Here is a 24,527-nt window from a genome sequence, read left to right as displayed (position 1 = left end):
CTCAGCTTTAAAAGCTCAACTCCACACTCTCTATTTCTGAATTGAGAAAGCTCCTCGGATGAGAAGCGAAACGTCTTCAGCTACAGAATAGAAGTCCAGTTGTTTTTGTTTTTTAACTTTTTTTGAATTTACCATGGCCTGGATGACTGAGAATCTACACCAGCCTAAAGGAGGCTCGTGATATTTAAATTGTCTTGATAATCAGTTTGGGACTCTCAGGAGGTACCCTGAGGTTTCCAATCTCAGCAATCATTTGCACAAAAATTTCTAATGTGTTCTGTTGCCTTGTGAGCAACATATAATGCTGAAAGCCAAATTAGTTTTTAGAGTGTAGTTCAACTGTCCTCCTCTCCCCTCCCCTCCAAAAACCAGTAACAGTCATGGTAAACACCCTTTTCCTAACATCATCCCTTTTTACTGTTTGATTAACTAGTAAAATAATAATCACCACTTGCTCCTTATGAACATGTTTCCCCCCAATCTACCTTGCTCCTGTTCCCTTCTTTTCCCTATCTTCCAACCCATGCCGCTCTGATATTTCCTCCAACCAGGCCGTGAGTCATCCCTTTCTCTTCTTTTGCATCTACATCCCTAAACTTGTCCTTCAAATGCTTTCTTACCAACACTCCTCCCACAGCCTTAGTCCTCCTTACTGATTCCTTGTTTCCTCATCAAATCCCTTTTTTCTATCCTCCCTCGTATGAGCTCTATTTTCTCTCTGTCCCCGTTTTACCTGTCACTTTCCCCTCACACCCCTTTTATTCCTAACATACAGCAAATTTAGTAAAGAGACAAATAGACTTTGAGTTCAAGTCAAGAAGGCTTTTACTGTCCTTTCATCAATATAAAGGGGGTGCTTTATATAGTGAAACAAGATAACATTACAACAGGACTGTTGTGTTACAGATAAAACTAATATGGACATTTCTAAAAAGAGATGTCCATTTATATGACTTAAGGCAACACTAGTGCATCACTAGTACCTTAGTTTAAATGTGTGCAGACAATACAGACAAAGCGAAAACAGAGCAGCACAAATTTCTCAATGTATGTAAGGTGTGCAAATGCAGCGAAATGTAGAAAGCTTGTCAACTGTGTGAACATTTGATGAAGTGATAAAATGCACTGATCTGTTCAACTAGTTCCTAAGCATTTAAAAGTTTAATGGCTTGGAGGTCCGGCAGTGAGGGTCCGGATGCTTCCGTACCTCTTCCTTCATGGCAGGATGGTGAATGGTTTGTGTGAGGGGTGAGTGGGGTTCTCCACAATGTTAGTGGCTTTATGAATGTGTGCTAAAAGTCTGCAGTGGGGAATGAAGGAGCTATGTCTTTAGTTTAACCAATATTCAGAGATAGGTTGTTGACTTTCCATCAGTCGTTGCAGCCGTCTCTGTAGTTGACTTGTCAGTCTTTCTAATCAGACCGACCGCAGTCATGTTGTTAGCAAACGTGATGATGTCGTTGAATCTGAGCATTGCTGCACAGTTATGAGTCAGCAGAGTGAATAGCAGTGAGTTTCTCATTTGATTTCTCTAAAATGAACATGTTTATGTGTAAATTTGTGGGACTTTGTTCATTGTTTGAGGTATCAAAACTAAGGAGGTTGATTAAAAGTTTGGAATACAGCTTGTTATTTTTTTTTTTTCGTTTTTTAAGTTAGATTAAAATGTAAGAAAATAGTACAGAGTTGCTCCTTTTATTACATTAGCCAGTTTATGTCTGGATTTGCCTCTAGTGTTTCTGCTGTATGTTAGGAACAGGTACCAAGCCTCTTTTGATGCAGTCCTTCCTGTCTTTAATTATTTTTTGGTCCAAACTCCATCGAACATATCTTTCAACATCCTACTCACAAAGAACCATTAACATTCTTTCTTAGCCACTCTTCCTCATTCATCCTCATTCTCCTCGTTGGAGGTCTCAGTCGATCAGTTTGTGGGGGTGAGGGCAACTCAGACACCTTTAACCCTTTAAGTGCCCAGGCTATCCATACGCCACAGAGAGGAACACTGGCAGGACATCACCTCGCCTCTTCCTTCCTCTCTTTTACCGACACACACTCAAACACCAACACACACAAAACACACAGGTGTGCCATTCTGACTAGGTAACGAGCCTGGAGGAACAGGTATTTAACTCTCCTTCCTTTGCACGACTTGGAAAAGTACAGCAGATGGGAGGGAAAGAGGCAGGCATGCTGGGACAGGGTGTGCTGGGTGGAATGATCTGTCATACTGAGGAAGCATAAAACAATACATATTAAAAAAATATGTATGATAGATGCAGTTGAGAGGGATCAGCTGAGTGTTTGGGATCTGAAATAATAAAGATAGTATGGTGAGTGACTGAGAAAGACAAATCTATTTCTGCTTCCTCCTGAACTCTGTAGCAGAGCAGTGCATGTCTGCTTTGGTGGCTGCATGAACTTGAACAGAAGCTGTGATGCAGTAGACGACATCAGGCGGATCTGTATTAAAGACGTTTAGTCAGTTCCACACATAGGGCAAGCTTTAGGTAAATGTGCTTGGTGAATCTTGGCTGCTGTCAGAGTGTTTAGTTTGAATGCAAAAGCAGATTTTACAGACAATACAGCTGCATGAATCTTAATGAAAATGAATAAAGTGGCACAAAGAGTGGAGGCATGAACTAAGATATGAAAGTTTAAAATGATGAAGTCAAAAATATCATTGTTTTTTGTGGTTTAACCTTTATTGTATTTAGGGCTTTTCAACCTAAGACCATTCTTACTTCCAAAGCTGAAAAATGTTAAATTATCTCTCTAATGCATTCTTTAATTAAAAAAAAAAAAAAACAATATTTTGGAACTTACACATTAATTTGTGTGTGTGCACAATTTAAGACTTTATCGGTCAGTCCCACATATCTGTTAATGACTGAATAAAACTTGACATTTCACTTTCAGTCACATGGGAACAACAAATGAGAAGCATCTTTTATCACAGCCACTGGTACTTTGGGTCATTATGTTTTATGCCTACCTTTACCCAAAATATTAGAAGTGAGGTTTGGAAATAAGAAGCATCAAAGCAGCAAAAGTCACAGGCTTGTATAAAGTTGTCAACAGTGACAATATCCCACTGAAGAAAAAACAGAAGTGGCATGATAAAACGGACTGTCTGGTTGATAGGTTTCTTACAGCAATTTGAAAATCCCTCCACTGCAGCACCCCTCCCACAGCATGACTTCCTGTCAAAAGGACAATACCTCCTCCCTTCCTTTATCTGTTCCTTTTCCCTTCTTTTCTCACCACCTTATTGTCTCTCTCTCCCCCGTCCTGCTTTCTTTCTGTATCACCTAATCTAATAGCTTTTGAGATGCTTGCATACTTTTTCTTCCTCTCTACTTTCACTTCTTCAAATCCCCCCCGCCTTCCTTCTCTCATCATTTGCACCAGGGCTGAGCCAGAGTAGAGTTTTGCTTAAAGGGGCTTTACACACACCTTGAAACCAGGTATTTTAAAGAAGCATTGTACATTGTATTTTTAGCATGGAAACAGTACAATGGCTTCATATTTGTGTGAGTTATAAACACGAAAATGCTTCTGTCACACTTCATGCTCTAAAAAAAACTGCTAAATGTTTCGGTGTCATGACTTGGATCTGCATGCAGGTGGAAGAACTCTGTGAGAATGCCTTTTTCTACTAATGATGATGTGTGTATGAGACAATACACATAAATCCTGGTTTCTTGGCTTCTCCACTCATGACTAATGTCCTGAGTGTATGACCAGTATGTCAAGAAAACCTGGAAGCGACCTCATGTAAAAATTTAACCTTTTTTTTCTTCCCCTGTGCAGAGATTCTGAAAAAAAAAAAAGCTTTGATAAAATCTCTTAGATGGCTGCAGATCTAATGAGAGCAATTGGGGCTTTAGGCCTGGTCTAACTGATCATTACTGTGTGAGACGATGTAATCGGTGTAAATAGATACAGTTGAATTATCACTTCTAGCCATGGAGATAGTAGCTTGTAGTGTAAAATTTTTGTACAGCAAATTCTCAGCAAGACACCAGATTCACAGAAGTTGTTTTGTTAACCTGTGGATCTCAGTAAAGTACCTGGAAACAAAACAATTCTGATGGAATAAAAGATATTTCTTAAATACTGCAATGCAGTTTGACAATTTGAGGAAAGATTAAAATGGGCATAAATCATATCAGTGTAAGAGTGGACTGATGACAGAATATATATTTCTTTGATAACAAAAAGGGGCGAAAAGCCTTTTCTCTTGTCCAGATGGAGGAACTTTTGGAATGCTGAATGTTAAAAAGAAGATTCTGAATGCAGGTTTCCAAAGCATTTACTTACAGTAAAGTGTTGAATCAACTTTCTCCTTGTCAATTAAAATATGAGGTGCCATTACATTGATTTATTTCACAGTATTTCACAACCTTGTGGTCTCGCAAAGCAAATAGATCGTAATCAGCTGATAGAAAGTGTTCCTGCAGTGATTGTTTTGAGATGTCAACTTAATGATGCAGCACTAAATGTACTTTTATGTATAAAAATGTTTGCTGAGAAGACATTTTGTGATAGTGTGAAGTGAGAGTATGTAAAACTTGCCTCATATATTGCAAATGTAACAAGTAGGTAACTAGAAACCTTATTTAGTTGTCAAGGAAGCAAGAAGTTATGTGTGGAAGGTTTAGGTGTGTGTATTAAAGGCTAGATGAAGTATTTTACTAATCAGTAAAACCCATCCTGCTGTCCTTCCTTCTTTGTCTGTCTCTCATATAAATGTTTTTTTTCCTGTTTCTCCCAAACACTCTCTCTCTTGTCTTGTGTCTGTCTGTCTCTATCAATGTCTGTTTTTGTGTTTCTGTGTCTTTCCATGTGTGTTTTTTTTTATTATTATTATTTTATCCTCCCTTCCCTTTACTCCTCCTTCTCTGTCTTTCTTTCTGTCGCTGTCACTGACTTTTGCCCGTCACTACATTCGGTGAAACTGGACAGGAGCAGCACCCGGTAAAGTTCCTCCTCTGTCCTCTCTCGCTCTGTTTCCTGCTCTCAATAACCGGATCAAGTTGGCTACTCTCTCTTTCTTTCTTTCTTCCTGTAATCATTTGTAGTCATTCTCGCCGTATCGTTGCTACTTGTTATCTTTTTCCCCATCATAACAAAAACGCAAAGTAATCTTTTAAAACACATCTGCAAGATTATTTTTTCTCATTTAAATTAATCTAATTTCTTGTTATTCAACCTATTAGTAAATATATCTTTGATATGCCACTTTAATCGTACAATTTGCATCAAAGTTGTACCTTGCCCACAGTCTGGTTATCTAGCTCCTTGTACTTGACAACGATGCAAGTACGGTTCAGTTAATCTTAATGGTTTAACTGACTTTACATATTTTTAAACTGACTTTACTGAACAGTTCGTGTGCCAAAACTCATGCAAAGTCCTGCCAAGCAAGGTCGAGTGATCTTTATTCGTTCTGCTCTGCCTAACCATCAATTGGTGCTGTTTATTAAAAGTGTTAGAGGAAACAGATCTCCCTTTCCGTCAAAATGAAGCTGTTGATAATTGTCAGCGTGTTGCCAAATTTAGAGATATTGTGGAATAATGAAACATTTAATAAATAAATATTTTGGAGAGTGTGCTACAAGTACTGCTTAACAAGTTTCTTTACAGCAAATGTACACCCAACTATTTTTCAAATGCAGTTCTGTATGAAAAAAAAAATTATAATTTCTGAAATTTACAGCCTCCTGCAGCAACTCAGCGTTTTTCTCTTAAAAACAGATTTTTCAGTTCAGTTCAGTTTATTCACACACACACAAAAACACATAAAAATCATATCACATAATACAACTAAATAAATACAGTGTGTGAATCTGGTTTCCAAAGAAGCTGTTTAAAGCTTATAGAAGGAGTCTGGAAACAAAATGATTACATATAATATTAATACATATCAAAAATTTTAACATTATATAAACAACATACAACCACCTACAACAAAAACAAAACAAGACAACAAAAAAAAAACATACAATCCTAATCAGGGATTTGCTCTTACTAGTGATCACAAATATACAAAAAGATATCATCTTTAATTGTTTTTTAAAAACGGAGATGAATTTCAGTCCTTTTATGCTCACATCAAGCTTATTCCAGATTTGAAGGCCCCTCCAAGCAAAAGTACGACTAGTGATTTTAAGTCTACTCTTTTTTTGCATAAATAAGAAGTTCATTCCTAGTTTCATAACAATGCTGTGGCTCATTGATTGGAACTAGCTCCATAAGTCTATTTTAAGAAAACCACTGACTTAATTTGCACATGGAGCCCATGAATTCCACCAAATATTTGTTTTATAGGTGTGACGTAGTGCTAAATTCATTCATATAGCAAGCACAGAAGTGAAAGAACAGCTGCAGTTAGTTATAATGCTTACATGTGTGTGTTCATGTGTGAGATTCTGATGGTGCCTTTAAGTGTAGGGATGCCGCCACTTCCTCGCACCTTTGGCCTTGCAGGGCTTTACTCTAATACCCTAAAGCTGCTCTGATAGAGAAGCCTCAGACACACTCACTTTCAAACGAGGAATGCCCATCGATTATCGATTGAGTTTCTGCATTTGCATCCCCCACCCCCCCAGCACCCAGACACACATAAAGCTGCCAAGGCTCCAACTCAATCAATCAGCACTAAATTGAATTTTCAAACATTTTCTGTCAGGAACTGACTCCATAGTTTAGGCGCGAGCATTGATGGACCTCCTCTTTTCTGATCAGACTTAACCGGCGTCCAGGTGGCTCTTGTGTTTGTTTGTTTGTTGTTGTTATTATTATTATTATTATTATTATTATTATTATTATTATTATTATTATTATTATTATTATTATTATTATTATTATGATGATGATGATGATGATGATGATTATTATTTCAAAAGGTTACTGTAAAGAAATAAATTACAATTTATTAACCTTATTCCAAGTTTCCAAGTAATGGGGCTCATATGGGTGAAAAAGATTTAGCTCTGGGCCAGATTTGTTTTCTTCCCGCCCTTCTCCTGGCTCTTTTAATGCTCATATTTTTTTGTCTGTGTTATCACTTATGATGTTGTGGTTTTGAGGCAGCATCATGGGTTCAAACATTCTCACATAGCCTCCTTTCCCAGCCTTAGTTTTCGTTCATTCCGCTTTCGACTCTAACCAAGGAGAAATAAAATAATAATAATTTCTAAAATCTGGACTTTGATTAAAGGATGCTATGTGAAAAATGTAAAACAATAATAATAATAATGGAGATAAATTTAGGATTATATCAAAATAATCCTAGCCATGTAACACATGAAATCTAGACTTCATGTTTTCACATCTCAAATGTTCATTTCTTCAGGAACTGAACGGAGCATTACTGAAAAAGAAAGAAAGAGATTTGGCCGGGCACTCTGCCGGGGAGTTGCCTGTCGCTTGCGATAGCTGAATGTGTGCTTACTGATGATGAAGATCACAATAAGCAGTGATAATGGTACTTTTGATGTCCATGAAACCAAATGGTCAGAAAACTCGCCCACCGGTTTCATGTTAGACTGTAAGAGTTTTGACTGTAAAACAGATGTAATGTACTTTTCTTTTTTTTTTCAAAGAAAATGTTGTATCACATTTTTTGTGTTGGTATATTTAGAATTTTAAGTTGTTTTTTTGAATCCATCTTATCATAGTGTTGAATAATAGCAAAGGGGTTTGGTAAGAGCTCTTTGCAGTTGTTCAATTCCAACATTTCTCCACTCTTGTCTGATTTTTGTGTCGTTGTTTTCTTCTTTTCATGCCTGAACACCAGGGGGAGCAGCAAAGGCAAAGACATTAGTACGATCAAATCTCTTCGTGTGCTGAGGGTGCTGCGTCCACTTAAGACCATCAAACGCCTCCCCAAGCTAAAGGTAAAGCTCAGCAGATGTGCTGATTCACCTGGCTTTAGAGGCATTTTTCTGAAGTTCTGTCCTCTAAAAAAACTCACATCAGCTGGTTAAAGCCTGTCTTTTTTTAAAAAGCTGAAAGTTCTGGTGTGTAGCACTGAGTAGGATTTGTTGCTGATTTGTTTAATCATTACCAGTATAAACAGACCGCAAAGTCTTGCAAATTACTCAAACTGATATTAGTTTTACACTTAAGAACCGCAGAACAAGGGAAACAGAGTAAAACAACCAGACATCTTTATTCCATGTTCTCATTATTACAACTGGACCTTTGAAGTTTGTCTGTTTACCCTCTTATAATAGTTCATTTTACCAGCTAATATCTACTCGTAAACCTTGTCCTTTTTGCCTTGCAGGCAGTGTTTGACTGCGTGGTGAACTCTCTAAAGAACGTATTGAACATCCTGATAGTCTACATGCTCTTTATGTTCATCTTCGCTGTCGTGGCTGTGCAGCTCTTTAAGGGTCGCTTCTTCTACTGCACAGACGAATCCAAAGAGTTTGAACGTGACTGCAGGTCAGTCAGGAAACACCAGAGTTTAATTGTCTTTCCTTGTTGCTTTAGTGCCAGAATACTGTTAAAATATAACTAAAATCACTATCGTCAGTATCGATCTTTCAGCATCCTGTATTGACAATGCATCAATGGATTTAAACGTCTGTAATAGAAATTCTGCAGGCTTTGCTATTCTCTTGAATTTTAGATGTGCATGCGCTTCCACCTAGAGGCCATTACAAGAATTTAAAAAAAATTAAATTAAAAGAATTTTTTAAAAAAAAGTAAAATTCAGGGAGGGATTGAGTCATCCTCAGTTCAAAGTTCTTAATAAGTCACATCTAAACAGAAAAATATATATATTCAGAGTACGTATAGTATGTATGTTTGTACTGTTGTTTTTATAGTTTTATTGTGCATGTATTTGTGGACATACTTGTATGAATGTGTATTTTTTTCCCCACTGCAGAGGCGAGTTTTTAGTATATGATAAAGATGAGGTGAAAGCTGAGAAGCGGGAATGGAAGAAGTACGATTTTCACTACGACAACGTGGCTTGGGCCTTGCTTACCCTCTTCACTGTCTCCACTGGAGAGGGGTGGCCACAGTGAGTGCACCGCTGACACGCCAACAGGGGAAAATATGCATACCTTTAAGCCTGTTCATAATCTATCTGAACATTGTAACATTTATTCTTTTACCGCTGTTGTCCAGTACATTTTAACACAAAACATTAAACAGAGTCATTGTTCTGAAGACCAGCAGATACAGCACCTGGTAGCGCCCTACTTCCCACACTAATGCTTGCACATATTGTTTCAGATTTTTTGAAAACTGCTTGTTATTGCTCAAAGATTACATTTAAAAAATGAAAATAAATTTGTTGAAAATCACAAACCACTTTTACAAAAAAATATTTTTAATTTTCTATCATTTATACAGTGAATTTGTCAAACCGCCATCTTTTATTTAAGCGTTTCTTTGCGTTGTCTTTTTTCTCTTGCAGGGTGTTAAAGCACTCAGTGGACTCTACTTATGAGAATCAGGGCCCGAGCCCAGGCTATCGGATGGAAATGTCCATCTTTTACGTGGTGTACTTCGTTGTCTTCCCTTTCTTCTTTGTAAACATTTTTGTGGCTCTCATCATCATCACCTTCCAGGAACAGGGGGATAAGATGATGGAGGACTACAGCTTAGAAAAGAATGAAGTGAGGACAAATTCAGAAAGGAATCATAATTCTTAAAAAGCTGATTTCTAATGTTTTTTTAATCTCTTCAATGTTTAAAAGCTGAAAATATGTGTTTTTCCTAAATTTCTTCTTTCCTCTACTTCTCCAGCGAGCCTGTATAGATTTTGCCATTAATGCCAAGCCTCTGACTCGCCACATGCCAAAGAACAGACTTAGCTTCCAGTATCGCATGTGGCATTTTGTTGTTTCCCCTCCCTTCGAGTACAGCATCATGGCTCTAATCGCACTGAACACTATTGTCCTCATGATGAAGGTATAAATTACACTTTATGGTTCAACCAGAGCAAACCTACTGAATAGCTAAGACATTGCACTGACCAGACACTTTTTTGTCACTTCTCATATTCTTTTTCTCCCTTTGTGTGTCTTCAGTTTCAAGGTGCATCAGCAACATATGATAACGTCCTGAAGTACCTAAACATTGTGTTCACCACTTTCTTCTTCATGGAATCAGTCCTCAAAATCATTGCTTTTGGTCCTCTGGTAAGACTTACACACCTACATACAAACCTTATTCCTTTCTAGGCTGACCCACTCTATAAGCTCCAGCGTTTCGTCCCATTACTCATTTATAAAGCAGGATATTTCCGTAGACAGATCTAGAACACGTTCTTCCTGTCCCTAAAAAAAAAAAAAAAAGCCCAACCCAGAACAGATTGTGTTGCACAAACAGCAGCACCATTGACTACCACTGTGTTCTGCTTCTGGCGTAGACATATATTTAAACTAGACTCAGGAAAGGAACCCGGGTTGAAGCGAAACCAAAACGAGCAACCATTTAAGTTTTAAGTCCTTGTAAATAAATGGGACATTTTTCTGACTAAGAAATAAAAATACACATCACTTTTTTTTCAAGTATTAACTTCTGTTGATTCCTGTAGCTCTTACCTTTCTGCTGTATGTTCAAATATTTATGTTTACTAATACGATTAGTTGTAATTAGTTATATTAGTTATTGCCTAATAAACACCATGATCTCTCAGCTCATCTCTAGTATGCAGACTCTGCTCCAAAAACTGGATATTTTGGCTTCCCTTTTGGAACAACAGCAGTAGATGGAGACGCTTTATTTATCAACCGGCTTTATTTCCAATCTTTGGTTTCTGGTTTCTGTGGCCAGCTGCCGTTGAAGTCACTCACCTTCTCTTTGGTCATCTTTTGCTTTCTTCTCTTTCAGAATTACTTTAGAGACGCCTGGAATGTTTTTGATTTTGTCTCTGTCATTGGAAGTATTACAGACATATTAGTGACCGAATTTTGGGTAAGTGCTGCGGTTTGTTTGAACTAAATGACATTTGTTTGCTACAGGTCAAAACTGAAATGATATTTGTCAACTGGAAAGAAAAACGAGGCAAATTGTGCTTTGCTGTTAATATTTAATTCAGTCTTTTGGTGGATTATAGCTTTTGTTTAACTTTTAAATGATATTAGTATTAAATTACTATTAAACCTGTTAGAAGACACTTTTATATCATCTATTTATATGCAGCATGGCTCAAAAATCCACCTGCTGAGCACAAAAATTGTTCTGGAAAAAACCCAATAGTTGAAAAAAGTTAAGATATTTGGGAATGTCTGTTCATGACCCAAGTATTTAACCAAAATGGGTCATTTTTACACATATTCCAGTAAACTCAAGTAATGACTTAAGGAGGAAATGAGCTGTTTAATTGCTGTTAGATGGCTGTACTTTGAAAAAGAAAAGTTATTTTATTTATATGAGATTTTGAGCCAGTCATAGATTTTAAACTTGTCTCACTGTATACTGTGATGTCAGTGTTGTTTGCATGCTTGTTATTTGCAGTAAGTGTGATTACAGTATAATTGGTCGTATCAGGTTCTATATTTGTAAAATTCAGAAGCAGTTTCAGCCTCTCTCTGCTGCACACCTCTCATAGATTCAGTTCAGCTCTTGCAGCAAGTCTTCGAATAAAAAAAGACTCCCTTTTTCTTGCACTCAAGTATTGTGCTCCCTGACACTGACTGGATTAGCAGTAATTGTTCAAAGTCGTACGATCTAATTGCAGAGACAGATGATTAATGGCACCCTCCGGCCACATTAGAGGTGCTAATTATTAGACGTTTGCAGCCTGGACAGACATTAATTAACACCCATGTTACTTCAATTCAGACATATGATTGATGTTTTTTAGTCACTTTCTAGGTAGTAAACCCTGAACTGCTGGTTAAGAACCCTAGGTCTTTGTAACAAGTGGTCTTGTTATTTAAGGCTTTTATGATGACTTTTGTTGCATAGACGTGCTTCACAAAAAACAAAACCAGCATCTGCTTCCATTTAAATTAGTTTAAATTAGTTTATTTACCCAAACTGAAAATTAGCAGCTCAGTGTTTTCTTCTACTTCTTTATTATTGGTTTTCCATGGAGTCTCACTTTACTGTTTTTGTTTTAAGGTCATTTTTATTGTCTTTATTCCCAAATTACTTGTCCATCTTCTCATTTTAGTGGCATTTTTTTATATTTAGTCTTAGTAACATTTTTAGAACACACACTACATATAGAAGACGTGTTGATCATGTTGTTTGTTTGTTTGTTTGTTATAGTAGCATTAGTTAGTGGTCATACTTCACCTTATTTCAAAGAAGCCAAATTGTATCGTTATATAAGAAAAAAAAACACTATTCAACATTTCATCAGGTGAAACATCATACATACAATATTTTGGGTGGATATTTTTAATTGTATGTGATGTTTTGTTTTTGAAACATGAAGGTAGTAAAATGAGTTGTGGTTTTGTAATGAAGCTGGCATCAAGGAGAGGCTGAAACCGCTGTTGTTGTTTTCAGTGCCTTTCTAATGACGCCTATAATGATCCCGTCTTCCTCTTCTATCTCTTTACATGCTTTCTTTAAACCTATCTACTTTGTTGGCGCCCTACGCCCACTTCCTCCCTCTCTGATTAAATCCATCCAATCAAAATGCACTATGAACTCCTCCATCGTGTTTCCCTTCCATGTTGCGCCATGACATGTGGTGGTGGTGCTGTGATGATGATGATGGTGATGGTGTGTGTTTCGCACCATGTGCCCCTGCCCAATAAAACACACGACCAACCACCACCTCCTCCTCCCTAAAAATATATTTAATCCACCCACAATTTACTTCAACTTAACAAAAATAATAATTTAAAAAAAAAAAAAAAAAAACTTCCTCACCATTCATCTTTCTACATCTTCGCACATGTAGAATCTGGTTGGTTTGTAATTTATTTCTCAAAGCTTCCTGCTGCATCCTCATTGGCCATGTGGTTCCCTGATTCATTCTTACCCTGACCCACCCAATCCCTCATGTCCAGGTTCAACACCCCCCCCCCGCCCCCAGTGCATGCGCTTTCTGGATGAGACGTCTTGAACTCTTTGTATTCGAGAACACAGAGAGATTAAATGTCCTGTTTAAAAAGTAAAATTCCTCATCCTGTTTAATAAGAGAAATTCATTAGCAGTAGTTTTTAATTACATGAGAACTTGTCATTAACTTCATGTGAGCACATCCTTGATCCAGGCCCGTGCTAAAAAACGAAAGAAATTAAAGGAAATGAAATTTGAAATAGTTTATTTGCTATAAGGTAATTTTGCAGCAGCCTCAAATGTAGTTCCTATAATCACAGAAATGAATGTACATAAGCTGCCGTGCATAAAAACCAGGTCCTTTTGTTGAGAATAAATGATGTGAATAGGCTGAGTAAATGAGCACAATATAATATGCTGTTTTCTTAGCAGCTTTAGAGGAATGAAGAAAATGGAAAGATGAGTCGTAAAAAAGGGTGCTTCTCCAACAGATCTAAGCTGTCGTTTAGCATCTTTTCCTTCAGTATTTAGGGAGCTTTATACGACTGAAGCTTTTTAACAATCATCTGTAACAAAGACCTGGTGATGCAACATTATAGCTTTATCAAACTATTTTAATTATTTCATAATGTAGAGCAGCAGAAAAGTTCTGTTGACAAGCCTTTAAAAAATTACCAGTGAAGGTAAAAAGGACCATAGGATCTTATTGAACCAGGAGATTTTCATAAAATCTGAAAAGCAGAAGTAAACAGTTTGGTAGGTACAAATTTGTGATATTTTTTAAAAATAAATAACATTTGAAGTTTTGCTTTAGGTCCTTTATTTTTGTATAATTTGTAAAAGAATTACAAAGCCAAAGACTGTACAGGATTATTTTTTTATGGTGACAGTAAAATGGAAACAAATTACCTTAAACTGACAGGTTCATGCTTATGTTATTAAAAATTTCATCTCTACTTGCAGTGCAACAAAAAAAGTGAATGTTTTGATGATAGTTTCCAATATGCTAAGCCCCACTGTCCCCTACTGGTCTGCATGTAGACCAGTTCTCAAACGCTCTGCTGCCATGCTGGGACTGCACCGAGGTCGCATGCTAATCCCTTCCTGCTCCTTCCCTCCTCCTTCCTCTCACGCTCCTCTTATGACCTTGTCTGTCAACCTCTGAATGGATGAACCTGATTGAGTTTGTATGTTGAGTAATGTTAATATTTGTGACATTTCAAAGAAGTTAAATGCTGGCTAAATTTATAAAAAGCTAACCTCAGTGAATTCAGTCAAAGACAACTGGACTTCTTTTTGATTTTTGAAGACAGCGAAATTGAAAAAGCTCCTTTGGTGAGAAAAGAAACATCATCAAAAGTCAAAACAATGTCCACTTGACTTTGATCAAACTTACTAGGATTCTCAGTCCCTGGATGACTGAGAAGCTTCACCAGCATATTTAGTAAGGCTAATAGTTTGGATCCCATTGCATTATTTCTTTATTGGCTTTTTCTATTTGTTTCTTGGTGTAAATGTACTTTAAAAAGCACCAGTTACACCAACACTGAATTTAAAAGTATTAAATGCCAATTCATGGTCTAAGGTGTGCTTAAAAAATAGTCTTTGTGTGTGTGTGGTTGTGAGTGTGTGTTTGTGTGTCTGGTTGACAGACAAAGTTCTTTGTTCTTCAGCTTGTGTGTCGCCTGCTTGCTCTTCAGCGATCAGTGCATTTGGTTATCTTTAAAAAAAAAAGTTTGGAGATTGGATGATGACCTTTAAAATCTTTGAATTATAATTTATCTTTTGCGCGTCTTTCTTTTTTTTTTTGACCCCCCCCCCCATTATTTATTTAACCTTTCCTCTGTCTTTCTCTTATTTAATATTTACTCTTGTATCAACTTAGGGCTATCATGTTTGCAGCTGGATATGTTTTTCTTGGGTTTGACTACTTCCTTTTCCCTTTCTTTCCCCAACCTTTGAGTTCATTTCTTTTCTTTGTTTCGATTTAGATTTTTTAGTACAGTAGAGGAAGATTGTGAAGGTAGTGTGCATTTGTGAAACTCACTGTGTTCCTTGCTTGTGCCACAGAATAATTTTATCAACTTAAGCTTCCTGAGGCTGTTCAGAGCGGCCCGCCTCATAAAGCTCCTGAGACAAGGAGAGACTATCCGCATCCTCCTATGGACATTCGTCCAGTCCTTTAAGGTATTCAAACATTAACAGGTACAAATAAAGTACGCCGAATCAGAAAACACTTGATGACACTGACAATTACTTCCTGTCTCCACTGTGGTAGGCTTTGCCATACGTGTGTCTGCTTATTGCCATGCTCTTCTTCATCTACGCCATCATTGGCATGCAGGTGAGTACTGCTGAGAGGCCTAATAATAACATGTTTCATAACTTATTTTACATTTTCAGGACATCTTGATATATCAGTCTGCATTCTTTTAAAGTTGACTTATTTGAAAAATAGGTCATAATGAAAACACAAAGAAACCTATACATATCACAGGCTATTAACTTCACATTTGAAACACGTCTGAGAATATTTTCTTCACCTTCTGCAGAAATGTTTTAGAGTTTTGGGCGTGTTTTTATATAACTTATTTCCTCGTTATACATTGTGACGCCTAAATTGACACATAAAATTTGAAAGTATTTATAAATGCTTCAAAATTTTTGTGGATGCAATACTTTTGCATCAGTTTCCTTTGCTTTTTTTGCCTGGTCATGCTGGATATGCCACATTTTGCAAAATAAGTACTACGTGAACCATTACTGGTGATTGACCACAGAGCGACTTGGTCTTCAACGTAAATAACTATAGACTTCTAAATATGTAAATAATCATCTAATGTAAAAATGATGTCTGTGTAAAGTGATGGCAGTCTTTTTAAAAACGAATAAAATAGCGTTCACGTCAAAATTCTGAGGTTGGAGTTGTTTTAAGACAACAGAAATCTGTGTTGACGTTGACTCAGACCAGCTGTTCACCCGACTCTCCTGATAGGACCTCAGCCTGACATTTCAAACTGATAGTAGTCTGAGTGATTTCTACTGCAGATGAAGTTTTGATTACTGATAAACAACTCTACTGAGCATCACTGTAAATGAACCAAACTGTTGCTTTAGAAGTAGAAGTTAAACAACAAAATACGGACTGGCTAAGCCTCGTCTCTTTGGTGTTTTTCTTAATAAGCTACTAATTTGGGGAATTGAAATATCCTTCACACGAAGTGTAAGTACTTTTGGTAAGGTTGTTTTTTCCCCACTCCTGTATGTTTAGTTGTTTGGAAACATAGCACTGGGCGAAGAGGAAGGCAGCGCCATCGATGAGCATAATAACTTCAGAACCTTCATTATGGCCCTAATGCTGCTGTTCAGGTAAGCCTTATTTATCTCATTTTGTCTCTGCTTTTTGGAATTATCTTGATTCAGAATCTGCTATTTTTGTGCTTCCAAAAAATGTTCACATGCATGAAGGACCATTTGATTCCCTTGTTCATGGCTTCTGGTTTTTTTCATGTTTTCTCTGTGCATCTTCTCATGCAGGAGTGCTACGGGTGAGGCGTGGCATGAGATTATGTTGGCCTGCTTGGGTGAGAAGAAATGCGACCCGGACTCAGGAAACACAGGGAAGGAATGTGGCAGCACCTTCGCCTACACCTACTTTGTCTCCTTTATTTTCCTCTGCTCCTTCCTGGTGAGAAATCATATATCCCTTCAACTAATCTCTGAGTTTTAACTAAGAAAAAAAATCAACCATTTTTTTTTGTCTTAGATGCTGAATCTCTTTGTGGCTGTCATCATGGACAATTTTGAGTACCTGACCAGAGACTCATCTATCCTGGGGCCGCATCACTTGGATGAGTATGTAAGGATATGGGCTGAGTACGACCCTGCTGCCTGGTGAGTGGCGCACACATGGACTTACACAACAGCCTCCATTCATGCAAAATCCTAAATATTTGTATGCTTTCATACATAACTATGTACATACGTACAAAACAATAACAGAGGTGGAAAACATTAACACTGTGGGCACGTAGTTGTACCTTTTTTGCGTTGAATGTGAAGTACTACCTAACCTCTGACTTTTTCATTGTCCCAAAATGGGGCAAAAAACAAATCCAGGAAGTCTGATGACGGAACATCGTGTCAAAATAAAAGTCTAAGCTGGACATTTAAAGTTGCTCGCCTGAGCTAGAAGTGTTCCCAGCCTTTTCTACGACTTTCCACTTTATTCCTTAACTTCTTCACCTTCTTTCTCAAATTGCGCCTCAGAGACAAACGTTACCCTCCCCCTTTTCTGCTTTTTATTTTACGTGTGTTAGTGTGTGTGAGAGAAAGAGAGAGAGAATGTGTGTGTGTTCACTTGAAAGAATGTGAGAATGTTTGTTTTTCCGGAGTAAATAAAATCTATTTTCTTCTTAACCTTTTAAGTCTTCTAGTTTCTCCTGTTCCGCTCTTACTTTTTTTCTTCCTAACTCCCCTCCTTGTATTTTTCTTACAGCGGGCGCATACATTATAAGGATATGTACAGTTTATTGCGAGTTATCTCCCCTCCACTGGGCCTTGGCAAGAAATGCCCACATAGGGTGGCCTGCAAGGTTTGAACCAAACCCATAAAGCACAAACTTAAACGCAACCTGCTCGCCTTTAAGAGACTGGAATGATTGTTGCTCTTTATCACTTTTAAGACAAATTATTTATTACTTTTATTTTATTTCCATTGGTTTGAATTCTCTGTTCAGGTTTGCATTATTCAATTGTTTTAAGCCCATTTCACCATTGAATCATTCTTTTTTTAGGGGGATGGGAGGGGGTCTGTTGTTTATGCATTCTGCCATGAGAATGAGAATGTTTGGGACAATGCAGAAACGCACACACACACACACTTTTGCACACACTCACGAGCACACTAATAGTGGTGTGTGAAGCATGAATTGGTTCACTGCACTTGCTATTGTCTTCTGACTGATTGCTGTAAAAATGACACTAATGTGTTTACTTTTATTTTAGTAATATGTTCAGAACACATTTTAGACTCCAGTCAATCATTGTCTTTTATTTCTGCTTGCTGTCAAATTTTTGCCTGGGCAGAAAATGGTTGAGCAATGTGCATTGTTCTGTTTGAATTGGGGGTTTGGATGAGGGAGGTGGGGTCACTGAGAGAAACAGAAAGGGTTTGGTCTTAATATTGTCACCACTAACCTTTTTAGAGGTTAGCTTGGTCTTTTTTTTCAGCCTTTTGTCACTGAACTTCAATAATCTGTAGGTTTTTTGCACCGAGTCACTCAGCTGGAAACCTGTAATTCAATATCAGGTACATTATAGACAGTTAAAAGGAAAAATGGCTGATTATTTTATTTTGATTGCAAATGTTCACGATCTGCTAAGCTATCCAGTTACTAATAGTGTAATATAAAATAACCGAACTGCTGTGATTAAGCTAATGGCTCTTTTTAATACAATACAAAGTATTAAATACATTGTGCTTTCCGTTTCTATTTTTAATTTTTCGTTACTCCAATCTAGTATCATTCTGACAATATTAATCCCTTCAAGCACTTATTATGTAGACAAAGTGAATACACCTAAACAGTTTTGTTGTTACAGAACTCAAAAATGTCAGTAGCAGTTATATTCATTGGTACCTAGACTGCTAGAATAACATGGCCAAACCTGCTCTGTTTGTATCTCTTATGTAGGAGGACAGAGGGAAAGGGGCAGGGTGTGTGTGTGGTTTAGGGTAAAGACTCAGGGGGTCTTGTGTCCACCAGTTACCTCTTGATAACTATCTGCACTGAGAGGCGTCCCTAAAAAAAAATCCTGCTTACAATACTGGCTTCGACCTTTTATGGTGATGCTAATAAAACAGTCTTTTATGGATAAAGTCTTACAGGAGTCCTTTATGTTTGTCCCCTTTTCTCTTATTTCTGTTGTACTAATTAATGACCAAAAGGAACCAGCGGCTTGCTTGTGGCTGCAGATTTTTGGTGCTGTGTGTTGACATTGTGCGGGTCTGCGTCAACCAGATAAGAACAGAAGAGGCATCGTTTCCACCATTGTGGTGCCTCGTTACGACTGACACAGCTATTTCTGCGCTAAGAGACCAGTCATGTGACGGGCTGGCAACGTATTTATTAGTCTCGTTTAGCAGAGTATCACAGCCTTTCCGAGTTTCAGAGAGACCTCTCATGAGCATCTGGAAGTGCAGCTGTGTTCAGAGGCTCCTGGTGGACACCCAGCCTCAGTAACAGACTGCATTGACTTGTCACAGTGACTCACTCCGATCTCTGCAGCGGCGCTTTTCTTTGCCTGCAAGAAGCCCTGCTGCCAGTTCTATTTGAGCAACAAAACTGGGCAAAGACCAAATAAGAAATCCCAAATCCCCTTTTCACCTCGCATAGAACGGTATTTCAACACTAACTTAACATAAATTACACCTCTTCTTCCAACCCCCCTTCCCTGCCTAATTCCTACCCTTCTTCCTTTCCCTCCCTAACTCATCGGTACACAAGACTAGAGGGCACATAACACACCCACTTGTTCTCTATCATTCTCTTTCTCTCTTCTTTTCTCTCACCACAGCAACCACATATTCACAGTGACCAAAACAATAACCTTTGTGTATTTGTCCCCCCTCCCTTCCTCTTCTTTTGTCGGTCTCTTTTATTTCTCCCCATGTTTCCTCCCCCCCCGAACACACCTCTGTGCGTCTGTGTCCTTCACCCTTAATACTCCCCATTCCTCCCCTTCACTGTTTTTCTTTCTTTCATTTTCACGTCGTCCGTCTCTGTTTTGTTTGTTGTGTGTTGTTGTGTGGGTGCTGAACGCATGTGCCCATGTGGCGTGCGTGTGCGCGTGTGTGTGTGTGTTTTGTGGCCACTCCAGCGGCCGGATCAGTTACACAGACATGTATCAGATGCTAAGACACATGTGTCCGCCGCTAGGCCTCGGGAAGAGGTGTCCCGCCCGGGTCGCCTATAAGGTAGACTCGCACCCCTCCCCCTCACTTTACCCCTCCACCCTCCTCAGCCACCACCTCACCTCTCTCTCTCCCCTCCCACCTTAATCAACCCTCTACTTTCACCTTCTCTCCCCCCCCCCAAACCTCCCCATCGCTGGGGAGGACGACTTCTCTCTCATCTGCTGAAATCTCCCTCGTCCCACTCCTCTTCCTCACCCTCTCTCCTCTACACCTCCCCCGTCCCTCTCACCTCCTCCCAGCGGTGTTCTCCTCATTGTCTGTTAGTGGTGGTTGTGGTGGTGGTGAGCGCTATTCTCTCTTCTTTCTCTCCGACCGCGGGGATGAAGGGATGGGCTTTTGTCGTGCAGTCAAGTGAAGTGATAGTGGAGTGGTAATGAGTCCTCTTTCTTTTATTTCCACCTGTCATTCCGCAGAAGTAAGGGAACACAGGGGGGGTTTGCCAGTCCTTCTGCAATCTGCACGGACACACACATGTACACGCACGCACATCAGAAACCTGTCATTGTCAGGAAATTAGGTGCAGCAAATAACTAATAGATATAGTAAATTTATTAAAAATGTAGCTCCTAAGATCTTTTTGTAAAAAAAAAATGTTTACACACTTTTAGTGTGTAGCAGCTTGTAGTTCAAAAAAATAGTTCAGATATTTTAAAGTGGGATTCTGTGGAAAGTTTAGAAGCAATTGACCTTTTGTAGATAGTTCTTTGAACAACCTCAGCTAAAAGCTAGTCAGAGTGCGTCAAAATCAAAGTAGAATCGTAAAACAAAGATTTTGCTGTTTCTGTAAATGCAGTTTTATAAACCTTGACAGTGTAGTCAATTTTGCATTACACAGTTATTCACGTAAAATTTTATGGTTATTTGCAGCAGCAGCTAGCTTTAGCACTTCTGTCAGAAATAGCATAACATTTCTGTTAACTGTGTGTAATGTAAAATTAACAGGAGTGTAAAGATTTATAATATCACATTTGCATGAACTGCTATGAAATGTTTGAGACTGGAGTTGTTTTGAAATAGCAGCAGTCAATTTTGGTCTAAACTATCTCCAAACTGAAAGCTATCTACAACAGGTAAGATGATATTTGTTTGTAACCTTTTCATGGAATTTCATTTAAAAAGCTTTGAACTGTCACTTTAGTGCAATAAATATAAATTAACCTTAAACTATAATTTTGACACTGTTGTCTATTTTCCAAAAAAACAAACATGGACCTAAAATAAAACATAATTAAGCATGTACCTATATGCTTAAGATCTGCAGAACAATTTATAAATAAAAATATGGGATTATAAATGCTACAGTGTGATTTTATACAAAACAAAAGGCTTTATTTAGCATTAGGGAGCACTGATTCTTAATGCAATAATCTCAGGTTTAGAGTCTGAAATTCAATTTGACCAGCAGTAAAAGTAGGAATATAATAATTAACTGTTTGTCATCATATTTACACCATGCAACTCTTTGCTTACGATGCAGGTACAGAAGGACCAGTAAATGTTTCTGTCTTCAGTCTTCTGCGTCTCTTATTACTGCGGGTGACACCATATTTCATTTAAAAACACGTGCACACATGTACAGACAAATACCATGAAATGAATTTCAAGAATTGGCCCTTGTAGATGATTTCCCTTTTATTCCAGATTTGTTCATTATGAGTTTTTTAATTAAATAGGAAGCTTTGGTGATTTAGGCTTCCTGAAGCCTTTGACTACCAGGATAAAAATTTGGGTTAAGCTCTTTTTTTTTAGCATTTACTGTCTGTCTTGTCTTCTTTTCATCTCTACTTAATGTAAATGATGTCCTTCTCTTTCTGCTCTTACAATTTTTTTTTGTTTGTTTTACAATTTCCTTTAAATGTCATCTGGATTCACCAAAAACAGCATTTCAAACAATATTCTGGTGCATTAGGATGCTCAGCAAAGAGCAGTTTGACTAATTATGTATGTACTGCCAAGCTGTTCAAACAAACAAGAATTTTTTGGTTTGAACATTAAAAAACTTGGCAACACTTTTAGCTGTGCCAAGAATGATCTGAATAAAATCAGACATTTAATTCCAGCTTACAGTAAATGACAGCTTTTCTTATTTTCACAGATTTTGGTAAATAGTAGAGCTAGTGGCTTTACCTGATATTTTCCTTAATGTATACAGTCAGTTATGAAGATTTTTTATGACATTGTAACATTTTGACACAGAAATACAAACAACCCTTTGGCGTGTTCATTAATGATTCATCAGGACACGTGAGAAAAAAACACACCCTTTAGTTTCTGTAAATTTTATTGAATCTGGGTGTTTGTCCCACAGTTTCTTTTACTTTTGCTACTTCTTTGTTTACATTTTCAGTTTCCAGTTTTCTTTCTTTCCTCTATACCTTAGCCCTGTCTTCTTCTTTTGCTAGTTTTTGTTGTTTCCGTTTTCTGCCTAACAACTGTCTCGCTCTTTCTGTCGATCTGTCTCCCTCTGCGTCCGGTTGTCTGTCAGCGAACATACTCCATTCTCATCTTCCACCATCCTTCTGACCATCCAAGCCCACACCTTTTCTACTGTACTTCTCCTCTGTGGTCTGTCCTTTATTTCTCTCCAGAATGGTCAGCCTGTCTCAACAGATGCCCTCATTACATGTTTCAGCCATTTTAGTTTTCAATTATTTATTTGCACTGGGGGGAGTTGATTTAAGGGCCCTTTCACGTCAGAAAGACACTTAGAATGAAAACGTTAATGTTTGGAACTTATTACTCCTCGTGTTTAGGTGCAGTTTTTAAACTTAATTGCCTCTTCCTAAAAAGAGGAACCTCTAATAACTGATTATTGCTAAGGCACCTTGTTTTTAAACTGACCTCTAAGCCTATGTCAATGTTGTTTTTAGTCCTTGTCTTTCTCTCTTGTGGTGTTCTGTAATTTTCAGCCACTCTTTTCTCTTCTTTCTCCACATACACACAGTTCTTCTCTCTGTTGACTTCAGATGACTCATGTTTTTTAATCTTCCTTTATTCTTTCAGTGTTCTCACAATCCTCCTCTCCCTACTCATTATCGCCCTTCCCTTTATATCTGTAACTACATCTCATTACCGAGCTTAGATCTGCTTAGTTTAGCTCAACTAACTGCTGTCCCTATCATGTGACCCCCATTTATAAATCCCGCCCCCTGAACCTAGAGCACTATTACCACAAGGTTTGGTTGGTCCAACATAAAAAAATAATAAAAATAAAAGAACACAGAAAAACACTTCAGTCATCTCTTTTTGATCTTCCTTATTTTTTTCTTCCTTTCAGGCAATGCCACAACTCAAATCCTTTTAAAGTCTGAGACCCACTAAGACACTGCACCCGTTTAGCATTGAGAGAAATCTTAATATAAAGTGCTACCATTGCTGTTCAATTTGACGTTGATCAAGAAAGCCAAGAAAAATCTGTAAAAATTTAGAAGCCAAAAAAAAAAAAAAAAGGAAATGTACAATATAATCTAAAGTAGAAGTGCCAATCCTGTTGGATTAAGGATACTCTCTTTGCGCGGATGCACGGCTGCTTGTACTGTAAAAGTGGGTTTTTAGGGAAGTTGATGAGTAGTGGGTTGGGTTGGTGGGAAGAGTTGGGGCTTAGATAACTGGAGTGAAGTGAATGCATGCTGCATGCTCTGTCTGCGCTTGTGGGATTTCTCAGGATGTCGTTTGGTGTTGCACGCAATCCTTGCCCTTTTTGTTGCATGGCTTCAGGTGACATCAAAGCTGCTGCCTGTTGAGCTCTGTGGATGTTGGCCGATGCCCTTCGCCTGCCACACATTTGGCTCCGGGCATGCCCAACACTTGCACACTCAGGAACACACGAGCATGCACACAAGCCTACCGCCATGTCGTTCCCTCCATCGTGAGTGCCCAACGCTCATGTTCATAGGTAAATGCGATGGATGCTAACTGGTCAGAATAGGTATGGCAAGCAACCCATGCTGGCCCAGCTTGTTTCGTCCTATCTGCAGGTTTCTCCATCTGTTTTACCTGGAATAGATATGTGAAGACAGGGAACCTCCTTGCTGGTAGGGGGAGCTCGATAGCAAGTGCCTTGGTTAAATAAAGCCATAGCTGTCTCCTGAAAATAGCAGAATTACACCAGTGATACTGTTATTGCTCTTCAGTCAACTGATTTTGTCTCCGAAGGACTCCAATTAAGTTCTCTTAATTGCAGTCTGTGAAAGTAATTGTGTGTTAGTGAGCAGGGAGAGATGCTGGGTGGGACTGGGGGGCATTGGTGTATGTCAACTGTCATATACATATGTATATAAATCTATATGTGTGTTACAACAAAAATGTGTAAATGCGCATAAGCATTCACACATATAGGGAACATGGGCACAGGTTGGGTCGGATGCCATTTTGGCTCTGATTGTTCTTTCTTGTGGTTTTGCAGCTCTCACAGTTGCTTAGCAGCATTGGATAGTTGTGCTGTCTCATAGAGTATCACTGGAAAAACAGGAGACACAGACTTAAATAGGCTTGTTTGAGTTTCATCAAACAAATGCCCTTGCACTTGCAAGTACATATCAACACAGCTACATAG

General features: G+C 38.2%; 1 protein-coding gene across 22 annotated transcripts in view; it reads left to right on the top strand.

The window, feature by feature from the left end:
• Positions 1-24,527, top strand: part of cacna1ab (calcium channel, voltage-dependent, P/Q type, alpha 1A subunit, b) — a 144,300-nt gene that overhangs the window by 97,305 nt on the left and 22,468 nt on the right. For 9 of the 22 annotated variants that reach the window (XM_037974635.1, XM_037974631.1, XM_037974636.1 and 6 more), the window contains exons 28-42: positions 552-554; positions 4,969-4,980; positions 7,805-7,904; positions 8,297-8,457; positions 8,906-9,043; positions 9,443-9,644; positions 9,775-9,939; positions 10,059-10,169; positions 10,864-10,947; positions 15,064-15,180; positions 15,272-15,337; positions 16,265-16,362; positions 16,531-16,681; positions 16,760-16,887; positions 17,492-17,588. In XM_037974635.1, coding sequence (XP_037830563.1) covers positions 552-554; positions 4,969-4,980; positions 7,805-7,904; positions 8,297-8,457; positions 8,906-9,043; positions 9,443-9,644; positions 9,775-9,939; positions 10,059-10,169; positions 10,864-10,947; positions 15,064-15,180; positions 15,272-15,337; positions 16,265-16,362; positions 16,531-16,681; positions 16,760-16,887; positions 17,492-17,588 — 1,633 coding nt within the window. Of the gene's footprint in view, positions 1-551; positions 555-4,968; positions 4,981-7,804; positions 7,905-8,296; positions 8,458-8,905; positions 9,044-9,442; positions 9,645-9,774; positions 9,940-10,058; positions 10,170-10,863; positions 10,948-15,063; positions 15,181-15,271; positions 15,338-16,264; positions 16,363-16,530; positions 16,682-16,759; positions 16,888-17,491; positions 17,589-19,875; positions 19,973-24,527 lie in introns of all 22 variants that reach the window. The other 13 variants (XM_017436887.3, XM_017436724.3, XM_017436025.3 and 10 more) reach the window with 4 other exon arrangements.

Source organism: Kryptolebias marmoratus, linkage group LG3 (assembly GCF_001649575.2).
Source record: "Kryptolebias marmoratus isolate JLee-2015 linkage group LG3, ASM164957v2, whole genome shotgun sequence".
NCBI classification, from domain to species: domain Eukaryota; kingdom Metazoa; phylum Chordata; class Actinopteri; order Cyprinodontiformes; family Rivulidae; genus Kryptolebias; species Kryptolebias marmoratus.
Note: the sequence above shows the minus strand (reverse complement) of the source record. Positions and strands in the feature narration are given on the sequence as shown.